We start from the raw sequence: 12,155 nt of genomic DNA on the forward strand, positions 1-12,155 counted from the left end.
TCAACCAACGGGTGACAATGAGGATGACAATGAGGATGAGGACAGCGATGAGTATTGCGGACTCAAAGGTAACGCAGGGCGGACCAGAAGCTGGCGAAGGATGATGATGGCTGGAGGGAGTTTTGGGTGGTGATTTTGGGGGCGGTAGAAGGTGTAGATAGTGTCGATAGTCTCAGGATATTTGGGGGGGGGGTTTGGTTGTGTGTTTTGGTTTTGGTGGGCGTTATTGATCGGGGGGACACGGGAGTTCTAAAGATAGAGCAGGAGGAGGGAGCGGAACGGGGGGGGGGGGGGGGGGGGGGGATCCGTCACAGCATCCCTGAATGCTTTGTCCGGATGAGTTAGCGCGGTCATCGTGGCGGCTTCCCAACCGCTAACATCGCGGCCAGCAACAGGTGGGTGCTTAAAGGGATCTGTTTTGTTTTGTAAAAGAATAACGGGTAAATATCAGTTCATGGGGGGACAAGACTCCCATTTGTCATTGGGAGGAAAGGCAGAGGGGCCGTACCCATCGGTTCATTCCCTGACATTGGAAGCTGGCCTAGCAGGCAAAGGAATATGAAAATGACATTTCGATACGTAATGCGCTCTAGATGGAAGGGTTCATCTCTATCATAGAATGACACGCGTCGAAGCTCCGACAGCCGCCTCATGCGCAGCATATCCGGCGTGGTATCAGGCTCTATGAAGTTCTGGGGACATAGGATCATAGTGCCGGCTGATACATGTGATCGATGTATCTCGCTCATAAACGCTCTGCTGCCGGCCAGTGGATCTTGACTGCATTTCGCATATGAAGGCAGAAAAATAGGGACCGACCCACCACTTACAGCCTTACGGCTGTCCCAGTAGGTGCCCGGCGGGTAGTGAATATCTGATGGGCAAAGATCAGCCTTTGTCTCAGGAATAGTATAGACAACACAATTTTATGTAAAGGAAGAATATATAAATGGCAGACTCACCGCTATATTGAGGGGGGAAAGTTGTTGTAATGAAGTCATCGGAACAGTATATTTGTAGAGGTTCGTCCCCCATGATAATTTCTTGAAGCTTGTCCAGCCTTCCTGGAGAATTGTCAGACAAATCGCGTAAAAGGGGGGATATGATTCAAGTTACTTCATACATACTTCGTACATAGTCAAACCTGTAGCGCATTGCCAAATTCTGAAAAAAATATTCAGCGCCCGTATTTCCCACATAAACTGTTCCAAAGAGTGCCTCGTATGTGTATTGGGTGGACCGCTCAACGCCCGGAATTAGATCGTCGTGGCCGTACCAAGTGTCTAGAAGCGTATTAAGATCTCTCAATCTGTTCTGTGCGACCCTTACCTGCGCTGAATGTTAGATGTGTGTTTGCGATAATTTCCACATCAATCCATACCAATTGACTCATACTTCCTTGTTCAATTCGCCTGTAGAGAACGTTTTTTTGTCCAGGATATTCACAATTATTACTGCGTGTCCTATAAGAATAGGAGAAGCGCAGTTTATATAGGAAAATAACAAGTAAAAGCATGTGTTTAATTTGTATCATGCTTGAGAAAGTTCGAAGGACTCCGCTCCCACGAGAAGCAGATAGATATCTCCAAACTGGAACAGAAGGAAGGGAAACTGAGAGAGAGATATGTATGGAAGAGCGGGTTAAAGAAGTGAAAGAGTGAAATAGTTGATAACTATATATAAGTTCACTGACTGAGGACATGCTTTTTTACATTGTCGTAGTGGCCACACCATCCTCAGGTTCACGCCTCTAACTAGCAATCTTTTTATTCTAGTAGTCATTAGGCAGTTAACTATTCCACAGCGCATGGATCAAGGAAAGTCAGCATGAAATTGATCATGAATTCAGCTGCGATGCAAGACGTAGCTGGCAGGTTGTGCGGATGTTGGAATGCTGGATGTTGCCTTGCAGGAGGATTTGATAAATTGCAATGGCGTCCGTTCCTGTAATTAAATAATGAAGGTAACGACAAATACATCTACATGTACATTGTACATACATGAGATTGTAGGCGGTTTGGTGAGCTGCACAAATCGGGAGCATCAAGAAGTGAATATATATGACTTGGCGCCAAGGACTTCCGCCAAGGATCTCCGCCACCAGAAATCTCATGCGAGCGATTCTTTGTCAGAGTTCAAGCTATTCTCCTAATGTACATACATGTATGTACAAGTGCCAGTGAGCTGCAAGCAATCTGTTGTAGTTGGATCTCTTTTAATATGACGCCGCGATTCTGGTTTGTCCCGAATCCTGGGCCTTCTGATGCGTTGACTTTTCTGTGCATGCCTCAATGAGAAGCTTTGTATGAGTTTAATGACTCCTATATCGGATTTTGCACGGCTATGTTCCAGCGGATAACCCGAAGCAGGCATGGGATGCAAATATATGTATATATTATAGCCAGGGGTTCCGACTCTGCTTCAGCCATGTCGACTGCCGCTGATTGGGGTGAGATTCGCTGAGTTAGTTCAAACTACTCGCAGTTGTTAAGAAGTTCAGTGGCTCAACGTTGTTCCAGATCATGAAGTCCCTGAGCATCATCGCCGTTCTGGGGTTGGCAAGCCTTGCTCCTTTTCTCGCTTCGGCCGCTTCGGATGCTACCTGTTCAGAGTCTCGACCGTGCAAACAAGGCTGCTGTAGTAAATACGGGAGTTGCGGGTTCGGACCTGAATTTTGTTCCCCAAAGACATGTGTGTCGACGTGCGATGCTAAGTCGGAATGTGGCAGTAAGTTGCTGAGTCCCCCTGTGGCATAATTTTGAGATGGGCTACCTTTGAAACCAAGTTCGAGCTCATGCTCGGCTCGGATATTTTTATCGCATCTTGTCTTGAGGATTGAGTTGAGGCACACGGTTTGTTAACTTTTATAATTCTTCACAGAATACGCACCCAAGGGACAAGAAAAATGTCCTCTCAATGTTTGTTGCTCACGGTTTGGGTGAGATAGTTAAGATTCCATATGCTCCGATATTACTGAACACTGTCGCTAATAGCACGCCTGAAAGTTTCTGCGGTACCACTGAAAGTTTCTGCGGGAAGGGATGTCAGAATGGGTGCGGCGAAATAAAAAGGCCGTCAGTTATTCTCTATGGCAGTCAGCTATCCTACTTCATGTTGTAAATCAGTCTTACTAATTAAATCTACAGTTCATGCTCGGGAACCTCTACAAGGGCGCGATATATCGGCTATTTCGAGAGTTGGAACTATGATCGTATTTGTGATATGCTCCATCCGTCAAAAATCAATACCAAGCCTTGGACAGTGAGAAAATATTATTTCATTCTATCACGCTACTGTCTGCGGAAATGGACAACTGACTGCTTTTCGCAGCATCTTAATTATGGGTTTGCTCAGATCAACCAAGAGGACTACACGCTAACTACAATGCACTCCTATGACAAAGAATTCTACCACCTTTTTACAGACTTAAAAAAACAAAAGCCCTCTTTGAAATGCTTTATATCCATTGGGGGATGGGATGCCGGTAGCAAGATCTTTTCTGATATGGCGAAAAGCGAGGGTTCGCGAAAGGCGTTTATTGACTCGGTTATTGAGTTCATGGAGGAATACGGCTTCGATGGAGTTGATATCGACTGGGAATACCCAGTAGCTGATGATCGGGGTAAGGAAAACAAAAACCCTTTACTATCTACTAAATAGTTTAATACTTTTTGCACAGGTGGCTCAAAAGAAGATTTTAAAACATATGTCCAACTTCTAAAGGAGCTGAGGGCTGCTGCCGAGGACAAGTACGAGATAACCGTGGCACTTCCGGCTTCGTATTGTAAGTATCTGATCCTACTATATGTTAAAATCGCAACCCCGTCTAATAGTTTGAGGTAGGGTACTTGAGAGGATTTGATCTTAAACGCATGTCAAAATATGTCGACTGGTTTAATGTGATGACATATGACATCCACGGCACCTGGGATGGCAACAACAAATGGACGCAGGAAGTCATCAACCCTCATACAAATCTGACTGGTAAGCACCCCACCTAAATATGCAAGGTTATATGTACTGTAGCTAACAATCAGTAGAAATATCGTTAGGCCTAGATCTTTTATGGCGCAATTCTGTCCCTCCCGAAAAGGTTTCTCTGGGTCTTGCATTTTACGGCAGGTCATTCACACTAGCGGATCCTAGTTGCTCTACTCCGGGTTGCCCTTTTAAAAGGTTTGGTGACGAGACATCCGGGGGCGCTGTGCCAGGATTATGTACTCTGAACAGCGGTACGCTGTCAGACTATGAAATCGATAGGGTTCTGAAGGAGAAATCCCCAGACGTTTTCTATGACCAAGAATCTGGAGTCAATTGGATTACGTGGGATAATGATCAGTGGTATGGATCTACCGTACCTTTGCCCTCCCCGTTCACTCACACGCAGATCCCCTTGCTTTATAATCTATCCTATTCTGCTTCCTTCTCTACTTTCTGCCCTTGACGGCCCACTGGGCTAATTATGAGCCGTGTACAGGGTTTCATACGACGATGGCAGAACATTGAAGCAGAAGGCAGATTTCGGAAACAAGCTGTGCTTGGCGGGCACCTTCGCCTGGGCCATTGATCTTGGAGGCCCTGGCACACTGAAGAATCCTAATGATTTGACCGCCGACGATACTCTCCGCGGCGCCGACCCGCAGGGTGGAGATGGCGGTTCTGGCGAAGTCTATATCTCTCCAGAGATTTTCAAGAAAAAAGATCCGCGCATCGCATGTGTGCCCCCGTGTACCTTTATTATGCCTCCAATCTCTCTGACTAGTCCCTCTACAATCACCCTTCCTCTATATACAACATCTTTGGAAGTGGCATGGCCAACCACACAGTTGGCTACGCTTCCCGGAGGTTCGGTATTAACTTCCACTGGCCTAGCAAGGACAATCCAAACGACGACACTTACGATCCCTCCTATTACGACCTCAGAGATCAGCCTATGGAATTGGAAGGTTACCGATCCCGATGCCTCAAGTTCCAGATATACTCCCATAAGCAGCATCCTTCCCCCTCCGTTTGTTATTACGGAGAAACTTCCGGAAGGCTGGGTGCAGGGCAATCCTCCGAAACCAACGCCGGGCGATGGGAACCCTGGGGTGATAATCAGTAACGGGAGTGATTCGAAATCCGGATCTGATGATCACGATATCTCTGGGCACGATAGGCAGAGTAATCCCCCCGAGGCAACCGGCGGGACAGGACATTCGGCGCCAGAATCGGCTGCACCCGACCCCACCGGGGCTGGCAGAGGAATTAATTCGCTTGATGGTAAAAAGGGGAACCCGAATAGAGGGAAAAATTCTCAGCCGGCAACAGCAGATACAGGACGGCCAACACGTGGATTTGATGACAGCCGCCACGGCCGGACAACTAAAGGGCATGAAAATGACCATGTAATAACAGTTGTCAGCGGTGATTCGATACTTAATTCCCATTTTCCTGCTAGCACAACAAACTCACCTATGACTACCCGGACAATTACTCCGCCACCGTTTCCTTACACCACAGGTACCGAGGAGGACAACGACGATGATGACGATGACGACAACAAGATAATATTGCCCGTTGTTACCTTTACTAAAGGCCCCCCTGATCCACTCTGCACAGCAAATTGTGGAAAGAAGTGTGAAGGCCCATTTTGCGATGAACCCTGTGAGCACAACTGCGGCGATGGAGAAGACTTCTTTTCCGAGAATGAAAAGACAAAACCTAAAAATACTCAAAAGTGCAGAGGCCCAGACTGCAAGAATGGCAAGTGCACGGGCTTATTATGTATCAATTTCGGCTGCATCGGGCTTGATTGCCTCGACGGTATGTGCTGGGGTCCTAAGTGCGTCATCACTTGGTGCGGTGGGCTCAAGTGCATTCCAAAACTTGATGGCTGTAGTGGTGACGGATGTAAACCCAGTGGGTGTCTTGGGTTGCACTGCAACGGCAGAACAGGCCGATGCTTTGGTCCGAACTGTATTGGCTTTGGCTGTGATGGGCCCGATTGCGATAATGGGAGTTGCAAGGGTCCAAGATGCTGGCCCCTTACGTGCGAAGGAGAGGGCTGCCAGTCGGGATTCTGCACTGGATCGAAATGTGAGACAGGAAAGGGCGGTTGTGACGAAGCGAGAACCGCTCGTCGATGTACAGAACTTGTTTCCAAGATCCAGACAAGATCGGACAAAACTGAGTACTTTACCACCACCAACACCAGGTGCCACACGGTCACTGCATGCTCCGTCCAACCCACAACTATCACTACCACAACTACCATGGCAAAGCTTCCCGTATATACCGGCGTGGGGGTAACAATGACACCACCAGACACCAATGAACATTATATGGCCCTGGCACAATATCTTGTGTATAAAATACACAGCCGAGATGCCACCCGAATGTTCTATATTCCAGAGGTAGCCACACCAACAACTACCGCGAAACCAAAGAAATCTCCCCCCCCCGCAGAGTTAAAATGTTTTGGCTCGGGCAGCACTTCTCATCGCGCGGATATGATCCGTGCGATAGAAAGCTTTTGTAATGAAAACAAGGGTCGGATGATTAGAAAGGAAGACGGTAAAATTATAGACTACTATGGCTCAAGGTGTTTCGGTCCTGGGGCATGTTTTGTTGAGGTCAACATTTCCGTGGAGTTAATCAATGACTGTGACCCATTCGAACTCGATGGGGGAAGCCCAGGAGATTTGTGCGGTCACTCGTTCAGACAACCTGTTGACGAGTGTGATACCAGGGGGACAAGTTTCAAATACGGTGGTGTATTAACGACTGATTGCGCTCGCTGGATAATAGACCCTGGCTTTAACGCACCCGGAGGCCCAAAGGCTAAATATCCTCTGTTGAACGGCACTGGCATTGCAAATACCACTATGACAAACCACACTGCATCCTGGGCAAAATTCAATTCTAGTTCGGTTTATCCTGCCCCAACTAGACCGACGCGGCTATGAGTCGAGTCGATGTGAGCAAAAGGTTCAGCTAAATTGCTTGGACAATAGGGCTTTTGTGGTTTCAAAACAAGGTGAATAAATATCAAGTGCCTCTTATCTATTTTTATTTATTTAATTTCTATTTATTTTTTTTATTACTGTTCTTCTAAATGTAAGCCGTACAGGTAATGAAAATCATAATAAATAAATAAATAAATAAAAGTATGGTAGGGCAATTTCACCTCTTCAGTTGACATTCTCTCTTGCATCACTTACAGAATCATCAGTGAAATTGAAAGAGTGAACGTGAACCGGCGGGAGATACTAGTAACTAGGCAAGTTGTCACATTTATAGCAACCTCTCCTCTCTCAGAACAGGGCTTGATATCAACCACTGTTGCGTTTGACTCGACTGCTTTTGATATCAACCCTTGACAACGCTAATGTAGATATACTATAGCCAATTTCCTGAATCCTCAAACAATTGGCTTCTCAATCCATGTTCCATCTTGAACCTTCCTGGGCGACTTGGAAATTAGCCTCAATAGTTTGAGCAACTATTCTCCATGGGTTGTGGAATTCACTCTTGGATCGAGAACAGGCGCCAAAAGCATTGAGCCGAGGGTAGGTAGTCCCTGATAATAGGGTAAGAAGATTGGGAGCACAACCACAGAGCTTTTAGGCTTTTAAAATCATGAACTGCCTGTCTGGAGATAATGTACATACCAGACCAAGGCCTTGAGTTGTTGAAGGGATACATCTCAATTGTCTCCCATATCATATCATATACACCTAAGAAGGTAAATATTTGAAGTGGTATATTTGACCACTTCTTTCTTCGTCGTGAAAAGAACCAGCCACTAACATATTATTCTTGTAGATTGCAACATTGGCCAGAATTATCCATGCAAGAAGTGTGTGGAGCAAAATTTGGTGCATGTTTGTTCAGATTCACCAAGAATGTTCACATGCCATGTAAGATCAAGTTCAACACCTAGAGAATCTTTTCCATGACTGGAATCTAGCTGACCCATGATTTTGAAGTCCGAATATTGCTGTGCCTAACTCTGTGCAGCAAACAGAGCAGGTCTCGGATTCGTTTGAGTGATTAACCGTAGATGGCTCCGGGACCGGCTGTGTTGGGAGCTCGCACTCGCAAACGAATGTATACAATGATGTTTACCACTGATGGTGCTACTTTCTGATCCATCGCAGGTAATAAGGTTGACTCTGAGTTTCTCAGAGGAAATCGAGGAGGAAATCGTACAGTTCTTCCAAAATTATGATTAGGTTGTTTAGCCTTCACAGTTGAGAACCTCCGCGTATTTGGATAAAGTATGACTTATTCATGCAAAGACCCTCGTCTGTGGGGGTGATGTGGATTTAGATCTTGTTTGGAATGACATGTGTGAGCTTCTATTCTTCCGGCTATCTCCCAGCTGGAATTCATGAAAAAAACTAGAAAAAGTGAGGCTAGACAATATAGCTCTATCAGGCATGATGCAAGCATGAATACTATGAAAAGCACGGGAAGAAAGTACCGGTTATATTTGTTGTCCCTATTCACTTACTTTCAAAGCACAGCAGAAGAATATATATCTAGCTGACATGATGATGCGATCATTTTATCGAAGAACTCACTATTTGCATGGCCTTCAGAGCATATATCAGCTTTTCAATTTGTTTTATGAACTTTTGAATTTTCCCGCTACGCGCCTGTACATCGCTACCGTGGCCTTTGTTATCTCGATTCATACTCGAGGCATATCCGGAATAATGGGCGGTTAAAGTGACAAAAGGAATATACAAAACGCCATCCATTCTCCCTACAGTCTACGCCGTCATCACGCCTAACTACCTAGTCTCTCTTCAACAATTTTAAATGGTAAAGTCACTGTAGCTCTAGTGGCACTGAATTGCATGTATGTATATAACATGCTTCTTAGAACAACTGAAACTACTAGAGGGATAAAACAAATTAACAAATTAGATCTGCTTTTGAAAGAATGTTTCAGGAGGTAGTTCTATGTTCTTGACAAAACTGAGCTAGAAATGAAAAAAAAAAAAAAGGAAAAAAAATTTGAAATGAAAAAATGAAAAAGAAAAGAATTAATTAATTCTCAAGAAGCTTTAAAACAGCAAATTTACTGAATTGAACTAATAATTATTTAGAGAAGTAGAGAAGAGCGAGGAAGAGAATGTATATTTGAACAATATATGCCATCTCTTATCTCACATCACCCCTTTGAAACAATTTCAATCAGAATGGCAACCGCATCTGATCTGAACGACGTATGTACCCGCTCATTCTTCTCTAAATGACCAGATACACGGTACGCAGAACACCTGGCTTGTTATTGACATTCATATGATTTAAATAATGATTCCCCTTAGTAATAAATGAGAACAGACAAAGGAGAAAAAGGGAAAAAAAAAAAAAAACGTTGTATTCATGTGTCTCAAATGTGAGGCATGCATAAACCATGTGGAAAATTATAACTAATTATTTATAGATGAATAGATGAATAGCTGAGTTGAGTAAATAAGTGAGATTCTCTCTCTATACACATATTTTTTTCCCTCCTGTTTTGTAAAGAACTTTCTGTTAAGTTAGTTACTTGTGAACTATTTTCTTTTTTGATCAGATTGAATTAATTCTCATGATGCTAGCACAAGCTAGAATTGAGAAAGAAGGTGAAAATAGAAATAATATACAGAGTATATACTCCGCATATTGATAAGAAAAATTTTTTCTAAGCATAAAAAATTTCTGGTAAATTTTTCACTTCTTCATGCATATTATTATTAGCCTAATTATTACACAAACTTAACTCTCTAACTCAACCCCCTTTGAGTACGCAAGACCGCAGACGATTTTGCAAAACAGTATGCATTGCAGCTGCCGATGTGAAAGAAAACCCCTGATTTAATTAATCTGAGACACTCCTTTTCTGTCTTTTCGTTTCTGTTCTCTTTTCCCTCTTTCTAAAACATCAAGTTCTGTTCCCAGTCTAGTTTTGAATGCACTGCACTGTATTCATCCACTTTCCAAGGGAAAGCTACATCACTAGCTGGTGTAGATATAAATTTATTGAATCGAGAATGAAAAATTTCGTAACTAGCTAGCTAGGTAGGTTCGCTATTATTGCAACTCGAAGTTATATGAAACGGGGTACATACACAATCGGAGCGCTATTTAGGCACAGTATGTAGCCCATTCATCTCCCCTGGACCCGGGATTGTGGAATAGGAACTATCTTTCTGTAGTAGTTATCATGTAGTAGGTTTGCTTGTTTGCTGTGTGATTGTGATTGATATTTCTGCCTGATTTGATGCATCTCTAGCAAAGAAGTCAGGCATAACCATGAAAGGTAAAGAATTTTAGAGCGCGTTGTTTGGAGAGAGCAGGAGGGGCAGTGTGAAGTTTCTTTCTGAAAGTCTGGCATGATGAGGAGGTAGATTCTGGCAGCGTTGGCCTGAATGATGATACTACTCCTGAAGGCATGGCTTTGCCAAATGGTTCACTGGTTCAGAATACTCTTCTTTCCTTTGCAAATTATTTTTTCTCCCCTTTCTAGATATATGGATGTTCTTGTTTGCTTCATTTTGTTCAGGATCACACGCATCTTGGGAGAAATTGTCGGATGTGGCGCGCTGAGTATGGGCAATCCATGGCGTGGTGCACTCCTGTATACAGCGTGGGGAGCATCTGGTCGTTGAGAGCATGGAGCTGGTCGGTGTGAAAGTCAATTAATTGCATGAAAAGGCTGAAAAAAATAAATGAATAGGCAATGGAAAGGGAGTCGAAAGGGTGGCCAAAGATATGTATATATATAGAGCTATCTGTGATTTCAACAGAACCAGTGTACCATGCAAGGTCAAGTTGGCCAGTCACAACAACAACCGGTGGAGTCTCCTCTGGAGCCGATCCCCGTCATAGCCTGAGGCTTGTCGAAGGAGAGTTCGTTTGGTTTTTTTCGAGGCACGCCCACGCTACATTAAGACGACAGGCTGAGAAAATTTGCCATGACGCGCTGATCCCCTACTGGCTGCTGGCTCAATTGGGCGTACTTTAGTTGGTTATTTTCTTCTTCCGGCGGTTTTTGGGAATCGGTTTGGATTGTCTTCTTTTTCCTCGTTATTTTTGTTTTAATTTTTAAACTTTCGTTCGATCCAAGGAATACAAACATTAATTGATCGGTTCGTTAATGGGTACCGTATAATGTAAATATTTCTCGGAGGCGGCCCGAGAGGTTAAGATTTCGGGCCCGTACCATTGGGATACACCGAAGCGATGGAGGAGAAAGCTTCCTTGAGTCCCCCTAAAGATGAATCCGTCCGTCTTCGGGCATGCACCGGCAGGTAACGCCGTCCTGGCCGGAGCGTTTTCTACCCAGCTCTAGCCAAATTAATTTACGGGCGCCGTCGGCCTCTAGGCTTGACTGGTGAGTGTTCCGTATGCAGGGAGACTCCTCGGTTCCGGGAATATGGGAATGGAGGATCTGACCCTGGTGGTAGAGTTGGATTTGCATGCATACCCGGCCTCTGACTCCATCTTCTTGTTCCGTTTCTTGCCTAGGTGTAGGTTGGCCCTTGCAACCTGTGTGAGGATCGTACTGCTGAGCAGGGAGGTGGTGACACAGACATCTTTAAACAGTATTAATTGGATTCAGGGGTATGTAAAGGGCCCTGATCGCTGTCAACGGTTACAGATAGAGACATGTGGGAGGTAGGCTGAAAATGAATTTGAGGTGATGTGCCTGGATGGTTAGATATATACCCGGTAGGGATGTTAGTGATATAGACAAGCATTCCAAGCTTTATCTACATGCATATGTCTGGACATGACAAATTAGATCCTCATGACTTAGCACCCGGAGAGAGAAATCTCTGCTTTTAGCGCAACCCATGTGCAAGAAAATAAAAAGGGGGTAAAACTGGGGGTGGGGACAACATACTCTGTGTGGCGTACGGCGTTGAATAGAGAGGAGAGGCTGGCATTGTAGTAGATATTCAACCAATGGGATAACATACCTGAATCGTAGTAGATTTTGAGCAGCTGGAGGCATGATTCCCCAGAGTCCCCAGAGTTCCCAGAGTCCCCACCAGTCTCCCGGACCCGACCAGAGCTGCTCAACGCTCGCTCTCGACTCTCGAGTCCTGAGCAGACTTGATTTGGCTGTCAAGGCCGTTGAATGGCTGCCCGGGCGTGGTAGTAGAGGTAGCGGG

At 44.8% G+C, this 12,155-nt stretch overlaps 3 protein-coding genes across 3 annotated transcripts; 1 reads left to right on the forward strand and 2 right to left on the reverse strand.

Moving 5' to 3' along the window:
* On the reverse strand, nucleotides 1-2,071 carry BDBG_01935 (uncharacterized protein; the record flags this gene model as incomplete). The annotated part of the gene is made up of 6 exons (XM_031720550.1): nucleotides 1,382-2,071; nucleotides 1,128-1,329; nucleotides 963-1,064; nucleotides 509-874; nucleotides 313-413; nucleotides 1-249 (listed from the first exon to the last, which is right to left on the reverse strand). Exons 1-6 carry the CDS (start codon nucleotides 1,700-1,702, stop codon nucleotides 1-3), a joined length of 1,341 nt encoding a protein of 446 aa, XP_031576771.1. The 5' UTR covers nucleotides 1,703-2,071.
* Nucleotides 2,072-2,111: 40 nt separating this feature from the next.
* BDBG_01936 (bacteriodes thetaiotaomicron symbiotic chitinase) lies at nucleotides 2,112-8,405 on the forward strand. The gene is made up of 12 exons (XM_031720551.1): nucleotides 2,112-2,463; nucleotides 2,520-2,727; nucleotides 2,881-2,938; nucleotides 3,006-3,074; nucleotides 3,147-3,261; nucleotides 3,331-3,622; nucleotides 3,680-3,784; nucleotides 3,844-3,984; nucleotides 4,041-4,341; nucleotides 4,478-7,261; nucleotides 7,387-7,726; nucleotides 7,807-8,405. The coding sequence occupies exons 2-10, from the start codon at nucleotides 2,523-2,525 to the stop codon at nucleotides 6,945-6,947; spliced, it is 3,756 nt and encodes a 1,251-aa protein (XP_031576772.1). The 5' UTR covers nucleotides 2,112-2,463; nucleotides 2,520-2,522; the 3' UTR covers nucleotides 6,948-7,261; nucleotides 7,387-7,726; nucleotides 7,807-8,405.
* A 2,843-nt stretch (nucleotides 8,406-11,248) lies between these two features.
* On the reverse strand, nucleotides 11,249-11,995 carry BDBG_01938 (uncharacterized protein; the record flags this gene model as incomplete). Its single annotated transcript, XM_002627221.1, has 2 exons — nucleotides 11,249-11,573; nucleotides 11,961-11,995. 2 exons carry the CDS (start codon nucleotides 11,993-11,995, stop codon nucleotides 11,249-11,251), a joined length of 360 nt encoding a protein of 119 aa, XP_002627267.1.
* Nucleotides 11,996-12,155: the final 160 nt, after the last annotated feature.

This window comes from Blastomyces gilchristii (genome assembly GCF_000003855.2).
Source record: "Blastomyces gilchristii SLH14081 genomic scaffold supercont1.3, whole genome shotgun sequence".
Classification (NCBI taxonomy): Eukaryota; Fungi; Ascomycota; class Eurotiomycetes; order Onygenales; family Ajellomycetaceae; genus Blastomyces; species Blastomyces gilchristii.